Source organism: Equus quagga, chromosome 20 (assembly GCF_021613505.1).
Source record: "Equus quagga isolate Etosha38 chromosome 20, UCLA_HA_Equagga_1.0, whole genome shotgun sequence".
Classification (NCBI taxonomy): Eukaryota; Metazoa; Chordata; class Mammalia; order Perissodactyla; family Equidae; genus Equus; species Equus quagga.
Genome location: NC_060286.1, coordinates 30,732,079 through 30,751,196, shown reverse-complemented (window position 1 = coordinate 30,751,196; position 19,118 = coordinate 30,732,079). Strand labels below are relative to the sequence as shown.

At 41.7% G+C, this 19,118-nt stretch overlaps 1 protein-coding gene across 3 annotated transcripts in view; it reads left to right on the top strand.

The window, feature by feature from the left end:
- Positions 1-176: 176 nt before the first annotated feature.
- Positions 177-19,118, top strand: part of PTPN21 (protein tyrosine phosphatase non-receptor type 21) — a 78,495-nt gene continuing 59,553 nt past the window's right edge. The window contains exons 1-2 of one of the 3 annotated variants that reach the window (XM_046647308.1): positions 177-511; positions 4,383-4,758. In XM_046647308.1, the coding sequence (XP_046503264.1) occupies positions 4,579-4,758 (180 nt within the window). In that variant the 5' untranslated portion in view covers positions 177-511; positions 4,383-4,578. The other 2 variants (XM_046647309.1, XM_046647310.1) reach the window with 2 other exon arrangements.

The window sequence follows — 19,118 nt, the reverse complement described above, 5'->3', positions numbered from 1 at the left end:
AAAGCCTTGCTTTATTTGGAAACTCTTAAAATAAGTGGTCATATGATTAAAAAAAGCAGCGGCGCGCCCCCTCCCCGCCGGCCGGGCGCAGCTGTCCGCGCCTCCCCCGCGCCCGGCCGCCCGCATTCCAACTCTCTGAGGTCACGGGCCGCCGCCGCCTCCCCGGATCCGCCCGCCCGGCCCGGCCGCCCCACTGCTCCGGCCGCGCGTCCCGTGCCCTGCGTGCGTCTTCCTGCCGCCCCGGGCCCCAACTGGTTTCTTTGTGCGGCGCTCCTCGCCGGCCGCTGCCACCTCCAGGCCTCCCCCGCCGCGGCGGCCGCCGGCCTCTGCCCATCTGGGGAATGGTCTGCGGGCCGGGTTTCGGGAGACAGGAAGTGAGGCATGCGAGCCCCATGAGCGCGCCGCGGCGCCGGCTGGAGTGCGGGCGCGGCTGCGGCGGCCGCGCGGCGGGGCCCCGGGAGGCGGGCCGCTGAGCGGGCGCGCGGCCCCGAGGATGCGGGAGCGGGAGCAGGTGAGGGCGCGGGCCCCGGCCGGCGGGCGGAGGGCGGGCGCTCGGGCCGAGCTGGGGGCTGCGTCCGCCAGCCCTGCAGCCCTGGAGGATGGGTCCCGGCTCCCGGACGGATGGCAGAGCGTAACAAAGACGAAAGTCTTCCTTTTCCAGGTTCTCTCTCATCTCCTTGAGTAATTTCTAAAGGGGGTTTGAACTTCTGAACTCTTCGGCCAGGGTTGTGGCTTAATTCTGGATCAGTTTTAAAAGTCTGAGGCATGTTTGTGCCTCTTGGAATATTAAGTGCGAAATTTGCCAGATAACTTTGGCGAGAAGGCGAGGAGGGAAGGACTGTTTGGTGATGACTTGTTTATGGAGTAAAGAGTGTTTACTCTGGAAAAAAGAATTCTTGGGTCTGCAAATTCCGACTTGTGATTTCTGCAAATCCTGATTAGATTGGCCGCTCTTGGCATGCTCTTCTTATTTCCTTTTTTGCTGAGAAAGCCTTATAATAATAGCATATGCTCGCAAACACATTCAAAACACTCCGTGGGCTCCAAGTGACAACCGCTGTACGCCTAATAGTTGCTGACAGATTTTTTTTTTTTAAGTTTGGGATATGACAGTAATTTTACTCTGACAATGTTGTCTGTTTTGTTTCTAGGACATTTTCTTCGCAATAAGTGTTCTGTCCCTGAGAAACATACATTTGATTTAACGCTATAGATCTATATATTACCCTAAAAATACCATATACTCTCTTTTAGTGATTATTTTATTTTAAGGCATGATTGGCAAAATTGCCTGTGGTGAGGACCAAGGGGGGAAACTACAGGAGTCAGAATTAAAGTGTATTTGAGAAACTTTTCAAAGGGGATGTGAAGAGAAAACATTAAAATGAATTCACAAATATCTCAGACTGCCTTTTGAAAACTTGAACAGAATAATATGTATCTGTTTTCTTATTACATAACAATGATTTTGTAGAGAAATAAAGCACCTCTTAATTTTTTCCTTCAAAAGCTAATTATGAATTATGTTTACTTTATTAGTTAGATGTTATCATTCCAGACCCAACTACCTTTCAAATTATTTCATATTATTTTACACCTGAAACAGGCCCCCCACAAAGCATCTTAAATTTCTACTCCTCCACTCAAACTTTCATAACTTTATGACATCATTTGGCAGCAAATGCTGTACATAACTGAAAATTAAGATGCGTAAGTCTTTGATAATTTTGTAAATTATTAAGCAGAACATTATTTTAACACAGGTTCTTGGGGAAAAATGCACCTGATATATACACACCCCTCAACTTTTTCAATTACATTATAACGTTTACCAAAATAAAAAAGAGAAAACATTGGCTTTTCTTTATCCCTGATGCTGTAAAACATTTCAAATCTCAGGGACAACTGAAAGTTTTACTCTGCGTTTGCTTAATCAGAGTGTAAGTTAATGATTAAGTTATATAGTGTAGTATCTACTGCCTTTAAGGCACAGTTCTATCTTTGCGGTGAAGAGAATACCATGTTCGAACACCCCTAGTACAAACTTTCATCTTTCCTCTGTATATCTGCAATATCTTGTCTCTTCACCTACACCACTTCATCTGTCCTGTTTCATTACCATAATTTGTATATAAAATTGAAATCCACCACTTCATCTCATAAAAGGGTATTTAGTATATATGTCTGTATATGTAATCTTTTTAAATTTATAGAAACTGATGGCTCATCAGGCACTTTTCTAGTTAAAAACGTACTATTTAATGTGCTCTAATTAACTTACTATTTTTTCTCATTAAAATTAAATAGTAAGTTTTAGTAAGTTTCTTGATTTTTCTTTTTCATTTTGCTTCAACTATCTGTTTGGTTTATACCCTGCCACAGCAAAGAGCAGTGAAAACTGCAAGTGGAGATCATATGTTTTTATGTTTATTTTCTATTTCTCCTCTTAGAATGATGCTTTAACCTACAGAAGGCACTCAGCAAATGCCGTTAACACAGTGTTTTAGGTAGTTCTAGTTTTCTTTTTTCCCCTGGCTTTCTCCCTCATTTCCTTGTGTTTAACTTTTATTTTTCTGACTCTCTGGGGATGTACTCAGAGCTCAGAAAACAAAACAAAACCAAAACAAACCAGAGAGCGAAATCCGTGGTTGGGTCATTAGAGATACAGCCCTGTATGTAATTATAGCATGCTTGTAATCTCCTTAAGGGCAGCGACGGCTTAGGATTCGTCTTAGATTTCTCAAGATGCCCACTACACTGCCTTGTCCTCAGAGACGCAATACACTTTTGTGGAATGGAATTACAAAATGTTAAGTTTGGCAAAGCCTCGTGTAATCGCTAAACCCTATTCTCTAGCTCTGCCATCCCCCAGAGCCCTGCGTGCCTATCACCTCGGGGGCTGAGACGGCGTCAGGAAAGCGGAAAAGAGCAGAGGACTGGGAAGGAGGACTCGGGGATGGACTCCCAGCTCGGCCCGTTCTAGTGGGAAGCTGAGGAGCCGCTCCTCCTCTCCAGGCCCGGGGTCTGTGTCTGCCGGGTGGGAGGGCTGGGGGCCGACCCTGCCTGCCCCTCCGCGCGCTTCCCAGCCCCCGTTCAGGGAACCCGCCGCGGCCGAGCCTCCCTGAACGCTTCATCCTCGGGGGCGGCCTCTGCTCAGAGGAAAACGGAGGGCGGGGACCGTCCCGGGATTCTGCCGACTCGCTCAGGGGAAAACCAATCCAGCCAGTGTGAACATCCCCAGCTGCCGTTCACACCCAGTGCTTCAGCCAGGAGTTCCCATCAACGGGTGTGTTTAAAACGATGTAAACCGCGGATGTCAAAGCTCCAAATCGGGAATTCAACGGGCCCCGCCCCAACCCATCCACCGCCCCTGGGTCTCGAGCTGGGTCCTTTAAACGTTCCCTCCGGGAGCAGCGGGGCCGCTCCTGCCCCCGCGTGTCCGTCCGGAAACGCGGCCGCGGGCGGAGGGTTCCGAGGGCCCCGAGGGGTTCGTTGGCCGGGCAACGCCGCCTTCTCTTCCAGGGGGAGGACGCGGGAGGAGTCGGAGCCGGAGCCGGATCTCTCCGCGGTTCCCTCGACCTCATGGGCGTGCTGAGCCTCGTCCTCCCCTCGTTAACCCAGGATGGCGCTTAAGCCTTCGCCCGCCTGCTCTTCTGGCCCGCGGCCCCACTTAGGTGAAGGTCCATCGCCCCTTTCGGCGTCCCCCCCGGGGCCACGCTTGTCAGAAGTTCTGTGCTTGGGGGGGGTCGTCCGCTAACGAGCATTTGTAGGGGCTCGTATGACTTGTGGATAAATCGATCAATTTCGGACGTAAATATTTGTAAACCAGAAAGGGTGCTACACATGGCTTGTGTAGGGCTTCCTCTCGTCCCACCCTCACAGCTGCCATATGTTAGAGGGACCATTCATCCCGTTTGGGTTCCGGGTTAACTCGCCCGATTTCGGGGATTGAGACTGAACGGAGCTCTTTGGAGGGGTTCGGCTGTTACCTCACTTAAGAACCCTGGCTTTGGGAGGAGTACTGGGGAGCCCAAAAGAGTTAACTTTGAAAACACAAAACTTCGTCTCAAATAGGAGACCACCAATGCTAGCTACTAAATTCGGGGGGATCGTCGTGCCCGCCGTTCCCTCATTTAAGCCTGAAGATAGCCACAGGTGGCTGTTCTTACTATTTGTGGGATGGAGGGAGGGGTGGAGTCTGCCCCCGGGCCTAGCACAGCTCTGATGATAAACTTGCCCACTGCCTCCCAGAACCCGTGAAGGCCTTCTTTATGCAGAGAGAGGGAAAGCTGATGCTTTGGCTGCAGCTGTAGTGATTTTTATTTTTAAAAGCGAAGTCCAGCGTTGCTGCTGCCTGGTAACCGGCGTTCCTTTTTCCTCAGCACTGGCGTGGATGCTCCCCTCACCTGGCCTTTGGAGACTCGGTTGCTTTTTAATGGCGGCAGCAGCTGCTGGGTGAGCAGCCGGACTGGACAGTACTCCTCCCGTCGGGAGAGGATTGCTTTCTCCTGCCGTCACCGTGACTGGATTGGTGGCGGTGCTTTTCCCTCTTGACTCCTCCACTCTTGAAGAGAGAAGATGCCACTGCCGTTTGGATTGAAACTAAAACGCACCCGGCGCTACACAGTGTCCAGCAAGAGCTGCTTGGTGGCCCGGATCCAGCTGCTCAATAACGAGTTTGTCGAGTTCACACTGTCGGTGGAGAGCACTGGCCAGGAGAGCCTGGAGGCTGTGGCCCAAAGACTGGAGTTGCGGGAGGTAAGCCGCAAAAAAGGCCTTCGCCCCTTCCTTCCCAGCCACTGTAACGCATGCTGTGTGTTCTCAATGTCCCTGCAGGCTAAGTTGAGCCTCTAGTCCCTGTCCCCATGAGGAAGGAAGAGATACAGAGCAAGACATCTTTCCTTGAGTGTGCTCAATAAGAGAATTCACAGTGCCTGAGTTTTGAAAATGTTTATATGTCCCCCAAAATGTATTCCAAAATCTAATAGAAATGCCTTTTGGATTATCCAAGTTCTCTTTTTCTAATATAATCCTAAATGTGGTTATTCTGATCTAGTACAGTTTACTGACTTCATTCATCCAACGTTCCTTGACTATTTTGCACAGGCCGAGCCAAGATTCTAGAGATGTATTGCCTGAGTTTGAATTCTGGTTTCCTCACCAGGTTGTTTAACCTTGGGCGAGTTATATGACTTCTCTGAGCTCCAGTTCCCTCATCTGAACTATGGGGATAACAGTGGTGCCTAACCCTCAGAGTGGTTGTGTGATTTAATGCGTATGTAAAACCATATCTCTAATAACTAGTCTGTTATAGTAATCATAGGTTTGCCATGGAAAACCCCTAATCTAGTCAGTAGGAAGTTGTGGAGTCCTCAAGTATCCACATAATGTCTTCAATTTAAAATGCTCTGTAAGGGCTGTGAAGAAAAGGGCTCTAATTAAGCCTAAGAGTCTTCCAGACTTTGGCTGCCTGATTCTGGGTAAGAGAAAGATGGAGAAACTGGTTATTCCACTTATGTGCCCATGTTGTCTTCCTAACTGGAAATCCCACTGACAGGAGTAACCTGTGCCCCTGGTGACCATCTGATCATTTGATCATTCAATACTGAAGACCTATTAAGTGCCAAGCACATGTGTAGTAGGAGCTCACCCTAGTGTTGATACCAGTAAGAAAAGAGGCATGACCAGTGCTATGAGAGGAGACAGAGAGTACTATAGACAATAGGGAGGGACCGGAAAGGGAAAGCTTCTTAGGGCAAGTGAGGTCGGAGCTGGGACCTGAAGGATGGGGTGGGTTGGTCCTATCAGGGGCTGGAAAAGACTGTTCCAACAGAGGAACTTCATGAGGCCAAAGATCTGGGGCAGCAGACCTACCTGGAGCCTGAAGTGGGAAGAGGAAAGGCTGACAGCAGGGGCCACATAATGCATGGGTTTTTATTAAGGGTTTGGGCTTATCCTTGAAAGTACTAGGGAAGTTAGTGAAGGGTTTTTAAATAGGGGTGTGGTATAATAGGTTTTGCAAAGAGTGAGCCCTCTGGAGAATGATGAGAAAGGAGGAGTTCTGTTGCAGATGGTGGTGACCTGGATTTGGATGGGGGTGGAGAGAAGAGGGTGGAATCTGGAGACACTCAGGACCTATCTACCCACCAAGTGCTGGGAAAAGGTTATCTAGGGGTCCAGGGTGATGCTCAGACTTCCAGTAAATGGTGGGAACTATAACTGAGAGAGGAAACATAAAAGGAAAGGCAGGTTTGAGGGGGATAAGAGAGGTGTGTGCTGAGTTCAGTTCTAGAAATACTGAGTTTGAGATGCCAGTTGGAGATCTTGAGCTGGCAGAGGGATAGGCAGGTCTGGAGCTCAAGCGAGAGACCCAGGCTGGAGGGAAGAAATGTGAGAATCATCAGCCTAGGTTAGTTAATCAAAGCTGCGAGAGGGTATGAGGCTGTCCAGGGGAGAAAAACAGACGTTGCAGACCCCTCAGGGTTGAATAGATGGCTGAGCAGCCCAAGAAGGAGAAAGTAAACCCCGAGAGTCGGCCTCGGTGACTGGTCCTGCTTTATTGAATTTGTTCCATCTTTTTTGCTTCCTGCACCAATTTTTCCTTTTTCCTGTAAATCTCTTCCTCGTGCACCAGGTCTTCGCAGAACCCCTAGAGAGTCGACTTCTTGAGGAACTGTGTTTAATTTATTTTTGTACTTAGAGTACCATGCATGGAATGTGCTTAAATACAGTTTTAACTGAGCTCACAGGCATTGCTTTCCTTCTCTGTTAGAAGTCCAGAGAAGTTGCCATCCCTAGTTTGAGTTATTAGGCCGAGGAACAAGCGGCTTCATACGGCTGTGGGTATATAATGAGGCTGATTTTTAAGAGAAGAGTACAGCTCTGAGAGGGAACAGGCGTGGTCCCAAGAAAATGTCTTGCCCCTGGACAGGCTTTTCTATCATTTCCAACATGGTTAGAAAATTAGTTTGTATAGCCAACTTTTCAAAGCTCCAGAAGCTCTGCTCTGTAGTATGTAAACAGATGACTCAAGCCTCAGGCCTAATCTTACCCAGTGACTGTTCAGAAATAATCTGAGTCAGGGCAACACCTGTTTTTAGTTTGTGTCTATACATCACTTATGAGATTAATGTCAAGAGATATTGGTATGTTGTTATCTTGCCGTATTCTCCCATCAAGCAAACTCAGAATTATCGCAGCATGTTGATTTGGCTGATAAGCTTTGCTACTGCCCAAATTTAAACTGGGAGGAGAAATCTTTACTTTTCTTGCTTAATTGAATACCACTTCACTTCTGTAATGACAATTATATAAGAGCTACACAATAATGCCATTATAATGCTATGCCCGGGGGTTTCAGCTCTATCAGTAGTATTTTATTTCTTAGGCTGAATGTGTGGATATGTGATGTTTGTTTGTTAATCGCAGCTTTTTGAATGTCTGAGATATTTTATAACACATTAAGAAACTAAAAGTAAAAAGGTTAATACACTTGTATCCAATTTAATTAACTTAGATTATTAACTTTTTTCTAAATTCACCATATTCGAATGATGGAAAGTGACTTTTAAAAGTGGAAAAATATCGCTGTGGGAAAATATCGCTGTTCATTATAGCAACAGCCTCTCAGCTGTTGAAATTCTTTGCATATCATTCACTGAGTTTCACAATACTTTTCAAGAGAGGCTATGAAAGTCTTTATAGAATTTACAGGGAATTAGAAAACTTTTCAATTTTGAAGGTATATGTTATAGAGATTTGATGGAGGTGGTGAGACATGAGTGTGTCAGCTGGGCACAGCCACTCCCATGGGGCAGTGTCACTGTGGAGGAATCAGCGCAGTCCAGAGTGAGGTGGTCAGGCTTAAAACCTCATGTCTCAGGGAGTGAGATCTGCGTTGCCCCAGCTCATTGAGAATGATAGGTAAAACCAGGATGCACATTTAGTCATTTATGATGAGATATGGAACCCCAAGGGCCTCAAGGCCCTCAAGAATGTGTGCCCTCTGGCCAGGCCATGATTTCCATGTAGGCAGGCCACGTGGGAGCCAGAGCAAACTATCAGTTGCTTGGTGAGCAGGCAATCAGAGAAGGGAGATTGCCCTGAAAACTGTACATATCTTCAACAGGGGAACAGTGCTGTCTCCAGGACCAGACACGTTCCTTTGAGTCTGGGTACCCTTTCTGGGTAGTGGTAGGGTGGGCACTGCCTCTATTTGCCTCTTCAGAAGGCTATTTTCTTTTTTTTTTTTTGGTGTGGGAGATTGGCCCTGAGCTGACATCTGTTGTCAATCTTCTGTTCTCAACCACTTTTTGGTTGAGGAAGATTGGCGCTGAGCTAACATCTGTGCCAGTCTTTCACTATTTTGTATGTGGGACGCAGCCACAGCATGGCGTGATGAGCAGTGCTACGCCCACGCCCAGGATCTGAACTTGTGAACCCCGGGCCGCTGAAGTGGAGTGCACAAACTACTTAACCACTACTGCCACCAGGCCAGCCACTTGGGAGGGCTATTTAACAGAGTGGTTAAGACATTTGCCAGTTGGGTCAGAAACACCTAGTTTTGGATCTCAGTGCTGCCACTTATCAGTTGTCTGGTCTTGGACAAATTACTTAATTTCTCAAGTCCACTGGTTTTTCTGCTGTAAATTGGGGATTATAATAGTATCAGTTTGATGGTGGTTGTGAGGATTCAATGTTAAATGTAAAACATTTAGCAGAGGACCTGGTATTTAGGAAACTCTCAGTAAGTGTTATTCTTCATCACTGTTGTTTTTATTGTTATTTGTGACTCATTTCCATGTTGTGGACCTCTTCAAATTAATTATTTTCTTACTTTTGTAAATATCTTTTTTCTTTTTACTAAAAGAATACATGCTTGTTTATAAAATACAACTTGTTTATATATACAAATATATATTTATAAAAATTTGTACATATAAATAAATATGTATGAAACATACTTGTTTATATATACAACCATGTATAGCGACAACTGGCAGTCCCACTTCTTACGCTACTAAATTGTTAAAATTGTGGCATACCATCGTAATTTAGCAGTCATATTCGAACCTTTATTTCCATGCCAACTGAAATCAGTCTGTATAGTGCCGCTGCCTCATTGCGCTAAACCCAGAGCTTCAGTAGGTTTTTGTTTCTCTATTAGTTTATTTTTTCCCTCTTGCCCTCAACCTAACCCCTAGGATTAAAAAAAAAAGTTTTATGAAATTTTGGATTAAGTCTTGTGTTCTTTCTTTAGAGTATGTCTTTCTCAAGAATTCTTTTTAAATCTTATATAACGTTGGATGATCACATCTTTATCTTGCTGTCATGGATTTTAATTAGATTCATTGCAAACAGTTATTTCCTGTGCATACTGCCTTCCTTTATCTTAAGGTCCTGACTTAGCTTAAATTTACGTATGGTTGGAGTTTTGTTTTTTATTTAAGTTTTTAAATCTTCAGTTAGGAAACAGGGAAGTTATAAAACCCTGGAAGCCTTTTGAAGATAATTTCTGCATATTTTTGCTATGATACATTATGTGTTAGTTGTGTAACTTAAATCTCAGAGGGCAGTTTTCTTTCAGCTATTTCTGAGTGGTATGTGTGTTTGTGGGGAGGGGGAATCCTCACTCTTCTATATGTATGTGGCCTGCATACATAACCACAGTTTTGGAATTGAGATAAATACTGAGCCACCCCTAAAATTACCTTCAAAACATCTTGTTGAATAAGGTGAAAAGTCTTGCAAGATTTAGAAGTTCTTACTGTGGCCTCTTATTTTAAAATTATTTTGATAGGCTGTGGATGTTTGGTTACTCTGGTTTATCACAGATCTTCAGAAGATGTTTCTTAAATCGTATTTGAAGCGCGTTACATATCTGTCAAGCTTTTGTTCTTTAGAATGTAAGCTCCATCAGAGTAGGCCTGGGGTCCACTGTTTGTGTCACCAGTGTCTGGGGCAGTGCCTTATACCTCACAGTACATGGTTGCTGAATAAATGTCTACTTAGTTTAAAAATTAAGGTTCTTGATTTGAATTTAGATTGGTAAGTATGGACAGCAGTTCAGATAAGTCAGCCTTTGTTTGCTACGTGATTTTATTTCCTGGAGAGATTTTGTTTACAAAGCTTTGAACACAGGTATAAAGGCACCTTTTTCTTTAGACTTTTTTTCCCCCCGCTTTGGGGCTTCTTCTTAAACACTTAGAAAATGATCTAATTTTAGCGACTTCCTGAGGAGTCCTTGCTATGTCAAGGGAGTGTCAACTTCTTTGCTGAACTTTGAACAGATTCTTCTCATAGTGTTTTCTGGCTGATGGGGAAAGTTTTTGGCTACGGGGTTTGTTGGAATAGAGGGGAATTAAGCATATAACCCAAACCATTACTCTCAAGCACAACTTGAGAAAGAGTTCTTGGCCATCAGAGTGTTTTATTTTAAATGTGTCTTTGGTATTCCAAATATCCACTGACCTTATCTTGACTGTTATCTGAGTAGACCTCAAGAATTTCATGCCCATTTCCTTCTGTACTAGCTGTTTTCATTTGGGCTCTAAATATAGCTGAAATATCTGTAAGGTAAAACTATAATATCTAAAAACTTTTTAATCTTTTTGGCTGAGTATTTATTGAGGTATATATGTTATAAAACAGCTAATATTGAGGTATAGACAAGATTGGTAAATATTTTTAGTTAGATCTGTTGAACCATCTGAAGCAAATAGAAATCTTAGATTGGTCTCTCTACCTAGATAAAGGAAGCTTTCCAAAGTCCAAAACCAGTTATAAATGAGCAAAGATTTTTCTTGATTTTTAGATTTTCTGTTAACTTTTCTCATTTGGTCTAGATAATTAAGAACTAATTATATAAATAGAGGAATTATACATACAAACATGGAGATATTATTCATTTAAAAATAATATATCACCACACAAGTTATTACAGAATTTGGAAACTTGTTTACTTAAAGCTTATTTCTAATACATTTAGGGGCTAATAATCTGAGATGCGTTTTTTTCTAGTAGTGGAGTTTCCACCTAAGAGACACCAGAGATGTCCTTGAATCTCTTTCACTAACAATCTGCCACAATAGTGTAGTCTCATGACCATAGGGAATTAAACATGAATTTACTCAAATGGAGAGATTTTTTTTTTTTTTTTGAGGAAGATCAGCCCTGAGCTAACATCTGCTACCATTCCTCCTCTTTTTGGTGAGCAAGACTGGCCCTGAGCTAACATCTGTGCCCATCTTCCTCTACTTTATATGTGGGATGCCTACCACAGCATGGCTTGCCATGTGGTGCCATGTCCGCACCTGGGATCCGAACCTGCGAACCCCGGCCGCTGAAGTGGAATGAGCGAACTTAACCGCTGTGCCACTGGGCCGGCCCCCAAATGGAGAGGTTTGTGAGTTGAGTTACAAAATGGTGGACATGGGGAACTGACGATGTTTTGGGGGCTCTTTCAAAAGTTCTGTCATTGTCCTTGGTGTATGGTTTCAGATTCCATTCCTTATAACACTAGAAGCTTTAATGGCTTTCTGCTGTCCTTCTTACGGGAGGATGAACAGTATTGTGCTGGAAGCTTAATGTGCTTTATCTCATTTAATCCTCACAATGAGTTAGGGATCATCTTTTCCATTTTGAAGTGGGGGAACTGAAATTCTGAGAAATTGGGTGATTTGCTCAGCTAATCTGGATGATCACACAGCTAATAAGCAAAAGAGCCAGAATTTAAGTGTATATCTGTCAGACTTCTGCCTGAACTTTGACTCTTAAAGTTATAGGGGTCATGGACCCCTCTGGGAATCTGATAGAAATGCAAAATTTTGCATGTAATTTCAAGAGGTTCATGGACACCCCCTGCCCCCAATCCATCCATGAGCTCGGCCTCTGGGCCTGGAAGCCCCTTGAATGGGGCAGTCTTTCCCCTTCTCTCAGCTTAGCAAGATCTTTCTTTCTCCAGAATGAAGATGCTGGAATGGATAGAATTTGTGAACAATTCAAGACCTTTATATTTTTAAGAAAATTGTTTGCTTCTGAAGTATACCCACCTTCCTGCCCCTACAAATGCCCTTTTCAAATGGCCTTTATTTTCGGATCTCAGGAAAGGCCATTTGGGGTATTCATTTCCTCCCTGGAACAACTTACTGTTGAGGATAAAGCTCCTTTCAAGGAGGAGAGGAGGTTGTGAGTGGGAATTTCTTCATTGCACCCCTGGTGGTAGATCCATGTCTGTCTTCCCTACCAGACGCACCTTTGTGACCACCTAGCAGTAGATGTGTGCCAGTTCTTCAGTGACTGACTGCATGACTCACACTTCCTTTATGCATTAACCAAACTCCCCGGCCAGTTGTTGAGCCCTCTGCTTCATTCTTGTCAGATACACACCCTACCTGAACGTGGCATTTCTTTTCTCCTAACAAGGACTTTGTTCATATCACTTTCTTAACAATATGTTGGTTTGGCAAGTATTTGCCTATTTGGTTCTCCAAGCAGTTCAGAAATAAATGTCATTTAGATTTCCTTTATCTTTTAATGAACTTACAGGATATCCAGAGGCGATTTAAATTCTTGCTTCAGATGCTAATTTCACTAGAGGAAACTATGCATGTCACAAATCCTATATGAGAATTAGCAGCAAGTAGTAGAAATAACTTTTTTATCAAGGGTTTGTGCCACTTTCTATACTAGATTACCCAAATGAGATCACTAAAAGGTGTGTAGTATTTAGATTTATTATTATTATTATTATTGCAGGCTTTTTTTTGTTGGGGGGTGATGAGGAAGATTGGCCCTGAGCTAACATCTATTGCCAATCTTCCTGTTTTTTTTACTCCCCAAAGCCCCAGTACATAGTTGTATATCCTACTTGTAGGTCCTAGTTCTTCTATGTGGGATACCACCAGAGTATGGCTTGATGAGCGGTGCGTAGGTCTGCACCCAAGATCCTAACCGGTGAACCCTGGGCTGCCAAAGCGAGGTGTGCAAACTTAACCACTATGCCACTGGGCCGGCCCCAGTATTTAGATTTATAAATAGGGCAGAGTAATTGTGTTATTTTGAACATGTTTTAACTGAGCAGGCTAAGAAAATACACAGGTAATCTCACGCTGGGTGGTAGCAGCTCATTTTCTTTGTGAATATAAAAACAACTTGTCTTTGCTCAGTCATGTTACAATTATTTAGACAGCTCAGACTTTGACTTGACAAATTAATTTTGACGTCAAGTGAATTTTCAGCAGATTGAACTTTGTACAATGTGAGTTCAACTGCAGTCGGCAAAGCAGAGTTTGGTAGGCAACAAGGTAGAGTTTTGGTGCCAGATGAACTTGGTTTCAAATTCCTGCACACTACCTGTGTGACCCAAGGAAACCAACTTAACTTCTCTGGGTTTTGTTTCTTTCATATGTGATATGATTGCATGCGATAGTAAGAATGATAGCTGTTAACTGGGTACTGACCATATGCCAAGCACTGTACTGGTGCTTTACATATGTTTAATTTAACCCTGAGTGTAATTGACTTCCTCCTCACGGGCAGTGTCCAGACCAAGGGGAGGTCCTGATGCAGGGCACTTGTTAACTGGCAACTGTTTTTTAGTGTGAGTTATTTTTCTTGAGCCGTTTCCGTTTTCTTTTTCATCATGTAAATTTGTTCATTAGTTGGAATAATTTACCAAGAAAAAACAGATTGGAGAAAAATGATTCAATGATTCATTAAGTCAGCCAATTAAGTTCAGAGCTACACCACTGAGAACTAAGATATTCACTATAACATCCTTTCTCTTCCTCCCAAAATGTGGTGTGAATTATCTAGAAAATAACCTTAATTCTCATTCACCCTTATTCTGCACTTACAGATAATATTGAGACAAGTGCATGGTTGACTTGTCTGTATTTTTATTACAGGCACCTATTCTGAAGTCACATTTAAGTTTGAATGGTGACTTAAGGAAAAGAACACCTAAATTCTATATTACAGTATGATAAAGAAAAATGAAGCATGTTTAATAATGAAGAATATGTCTAAAATTATTCATTATTATTTGTATAATACCTGCCACCCATCGCTAGAAGGCAGACTTCACTTTGCCCGACGGTACTCCCCGTGCCTGGCTGGGGCGACTAGTCAGTGACGCCCCCGACTAGAACTCAGGTCTTCTAGCTCCAGGTTTAGCACTTTTCCCTCAGCAACACACTGCTTTTCCATCGAGCCATTGCCATTTTCCAAAGAAAAGCAATCCAAGTGTTGGTTTTTCTAATAATTTATTAAAAGGAAAGAAAGAGAATGGAAAGGAAAAGTTACCAAAGACAAAACTCTGTTAGTAAAGGAAGTATTTGAGTGTAGAATTTCCTATATCAAAGAAGATATAATATGAAATTCTATCCTGTTTAAGGGGACTTGAAAACTGTGGTAATAGGAGCTAATATTGCTTGAGCACTGCCTTGTGGGAGGCACTCTTCTAAGTGCTTTAAATGTTTTTGCTTGTTTTGACCCTCAACAATCCTCTCAGCACTATTACACTCATCTCCATTTTACAGATGGGTAAACTGAGACACAGAGGTGTTAAGTAACTTGCTCATGGTTACATGGTAGAAACAACTGGAGTAGTTCTTCTGGCTCCTTGATCGGCATCTTTCTTCCCAGTATATAACCTTGGGCAAGTGACAGGTGGCCTACCATGGAATGAAGCTTGTGCCCTTGAGGACGGCCTGGCGCAGTGCAGCCTCCCAAATTTGATGGAGGTTGTTTTCAGTACTCCTGAGATATTTATCATTTATTCTAATTACTATACTTTATTGGTTTGTTAAAATGTCTTTAAAGTCACATCAGGCAAAGAAAAATAAGCCTGAGAAGGAAGATGAATCACGATTAGGCCAGCAAGACACGGATGGGAATGCCTGAGGGGCTGAGGACAGAGCTGTTTGATAGGAAGTCTTTCATGAGCTTGTTCCCTGGCAGAGTGGGAAGTATCAGGCTGATGAAATACATCCCAGGAGAGTTGCCTACTGAGAGATTTTCCAAAGCAATATCTGGTTGCACTGCTGTTGGATGAGCTTGGGGGCTTCTAGAGTCAGATTGTGCCTCCAAATAAGAAAAAGTGGTAGAACCACTGAGCCCACAGAAGTGCTTGCTGCCTTTACTGATGGAACTGAATCACTGTGATTTAGCCGCTGTGCATACAGGTGTCTTTCCACGTGCTACAGCAGTTCACACCACCGAAGTGTTTCCATGCTACCATCTGTGAATTACAGACACAGGGACAGGGCCACTATAAATTGTTATTCCATTTTTAATTCCTCTTCTGCAGGTCATGATTCCAATGTTTAACCTTTATTGTCTGTTTTTCCATTGAGACTTTTATCATCATATTCCTTGAATATAGGGTAATTGGATATAGGAAAATGAGTAGGGGATAATTCCTATTATCCTTAATAGCACATACATATTTATAGCCAGTTTATCCTCTTCTACTTTTAAATATAATGAAAGTACTTTGTCTTGTGCATTTTTAAATAGTGCTTCTTAGAATAAAATGCAACTGGTATTATGATACTTAAATAATTAAAATATGTTGAGCATGTATTTCTGAGCTATGCACCTTTACTTAGGTACCCTCTGTGCCTTGGTTCTCAATGAGGAACATAATTTAAAAAGGAAATCCACCAAAGCCTTAAGTGGGGCCTTTGTTAAATGGAACTTTATATTATAATAAAAAGGGGAAAAATAGCTTTTCTATATTTAAAAAAGGAAACACATTTACTCTGCTTGGAGCATTTGTGTATATGGAAGAAGTATTTGCTGTAACTAGAAAACCATCTTGTAAATATGTGGATAAAAGAGTTATTTCGTGTATGATGAAACCATGATTTGCAAACTTTGATTAATGAAGAAAACAAGTATAGTTTTTAATAACAGAAGTCTGGAAGTTTCTTTGTGTATATCTGTTTAGGATTTTAACTGTAAAAGCAATTTTCTTGATTTTATAATCCTCGGATCCTTCATGGTAATACTAACTTAAGAACAGTGGAGCTGCTGTATTTTTTTTTAAGGCATTGGAAAATATGTTGGGTAATACTCTTTCAGACAACAGAAATTAACTTTGACAAGATACTTTGTTAAAATGTATTAAGGCCCATATTCATTTATAGTTCTAAAATCCGCTAATTCCCTTTCTCTCTCTGTGGCCCTCCTTGCCCAACATCACAGCCATTTCTGTGTAACAGGAAACAACTATAATTTTAACCTGAAAGAAGTGAACATCAGGAAAAAACCCAGCTATTCATAAATATACTCATTTCAGCTCTTTCTTTTCACTTCTATATTGTGCAGTTATGACTTCTGAAAGTATTGCTCATGCTCCTCACTCTCTGTGATGAGAAAGATAGAAGGAATAACTAAGACCTGAGTTCAAGAAAACATTAATTTTTTTTCCTGTGAGTTAATTGAAATATAAAAACTGGAATATGGGCCAAATTAGACTGAGGTTATTTGTCTTTTTACTCTTTTCTCAATAAAAATAGAACTGTTACTGTTTATTCATTACCCTAAAACATGGGCATTTGTGAATTAAATTAATAAACCCTAAAAGACCCAAATTTAAGAGATTTGAATAAAGAGAAATCAATCTAGTTCATTTGTTGGAATAGGATATAAGAAATAGTCCTGTAATATAACAAACTAGTTGAGTAAAATAAGTGAAGAAAGGGAGGCTCTTATTTACCCCCAGTTATGTGGGTCCTAAACAAAATGACTTTTCATGTGGTAGTACAAAATAGAGCACACCAGTCTTTGCCTGTATTGAAACTATGTGCAGTAACATCTCAGTTGTTGCTGTCATCTTGGGTAGTAAAATGTTGTATATACTAAAAATTCTCATTTAATCCTAGGTTACTCTTTAACAATATGTTGGTATTGTTTTAATCTTATAATGGAATATCTTTCTCCATAGCACTTATCAGTATCTGGCCTCCCACATATTTTGCTTATCTTTCTCCCCCTCCTAGAATGTAAGCTACATAGGGCAGGAATTGTGTTCTTTTGTTCAATGCTGTATCCTTATCACCCAGAACAGTGTTTGACACATAGTAGGTATACAATCAATATACGTTGAATGAATAAATGAATCTTTCTAAGACGTTAGTCCATTTTGCTTAGAAAGTATAGCGTAATATATTTTTTGAAGGATGATCTCACTGTGTTTTGGGATCATTGTATTCTTCATAGCATCTTATTGTCCAGGATAGTAACTAGAAAAGATCTGAGCAGCCATCTATATAGATAGTGATGCCAACTCATGCTTTGCACTTCCTTTCAGTAAATCACTGAAATTGGCTTATCATTTGACTCTTCTCCTGAAAGTTAAATGCTACAACAACAACAAAAATCTGGCCATTTAAGGAGTTTAGTTACTGGGGCTTCGGTTTAATAAAAGTCTCACTACAAATTAGAAGACCAAGATGTACTTTTGGTTGTTGTTTTCTTGAGTCCTCATATGTGCTAGAATATAGAGATACTGTATATTATCACCTTGACTGTGCAGTAGATAATATTTTATTTGACCAAGGACAGAAAAAAATGGATTAAAATTAAACAGACAAGGAAAAAATACTGTCTGCTTTGAGGCAGTGTGACCACTATACCATGTGTCAAAAGGAAGAAGTGTACAATGTTTCATTATTTATGGCAAACTCAGTGTAGAGGTAAGCTCCAGGCTTGAATTAGGTTAATACTTGTTAACTACCCTTGTTAGATGATCTCTGCCTGGGATAGGCTTTATCTAGTGCTACTCCTCTCATCATTCCCTGATGAAGAGTCTTCTGCCTAGTCTAAGAAAAGCATCTGGATAAAATTATAGTTGCAGTTTTGTATGGGATTAACTTTTATCAAACTCAGTGCATCAGTGGCTTAAGAAACCCTCCAGCTAATTTAATTTGTGTGTCCCTCTGCTCTGCTTTAAAAATAGTACAACTAAAGAGACTCTTAAAATAATTAGACAAGAAATGACTTGGGGATTAGGAAAGGGTTTACATTCTGACAGGATTTGGATCTGCTTATAATAGCTGGTGTCTCTTTAGATGACTGTGATTTGGGGCACACCTTTTACCCAAGCTGAAAAATTTGTAAACTGTCTTTTCCTTAATTATCAAATCACCTTCTCAGAGTAAAAGTTCATTTAAAGTAAGTCAACCATACTGTGTCTGAAAAGAAGCCAAGTTTTTTAACTGTGTAACTTTTGCTTTTACTGTAGTTTACATCGCAGGCAAAATTATCTGTACAATTTTAGGGGAGTGCTGTGAAAAATTTTAAACGGCTATGCAGAAATCATTGAAAACTACTGATATGATATATGAACAAAATAGGAAAGGGTGAATATAAAAATATCTGACAGTGAAAGAGTTTCACAAAAATCTGTTCAATGATAATTGAGACTTGATTTTGAGGATGCTAGAAGATGCAATGATTTAGAGGCTTCTACTGGAATGAGTTTCCCACAGGTCAGGTCGGCTTGCTTTGGTCACCAGTGAGAGGAAATAGAGCTGTGGAGAAAGAGAAGCCACGTGGAGGTAACGTTCCTTATCAGGAAAGGGATTGGGATGTTAGCTAAGGAGTGGTGGGAGGCAGGAACCAAAAGGCGGTAATTAAAGGCTGATTTATGGGAAGATTTTTATTGCTTAAACCAAGCCCATAAACAATACAGGACATGCATAACCCAGAAGATTTGGACTCGAGAAGAAATGTGATTTTGAGAAAATATCCTAGATCGAGTAATGACTGGTAATAGTTGAAATTTAAGGCACACGTAGGGCCTGTCTGTACCTTTTTGTATTTCTTTTTTTAAAAAAAGGTCCTTGTATATCCTAACTTTAAATAAAGAAAGTAGTTTGACTATTATTTAGACAGTTATATTTGCAAGGAAGAAGCATGCTTGACTCAAGTTTTATTCTGTTTTCTCAGTCACACCTGTAGAGATCCTATCTGCTGCATTTATTTTCTAGCAAATATAACAAGAGTGCTTCTAAGTTTTGTCAGCACAATTATAGCTTACAAAGTACTTCGCCGCAACTTTTCTGAAGAAGGCACGGTATGTGTTATTTTCCCTCTGAAGAAACCAAGAC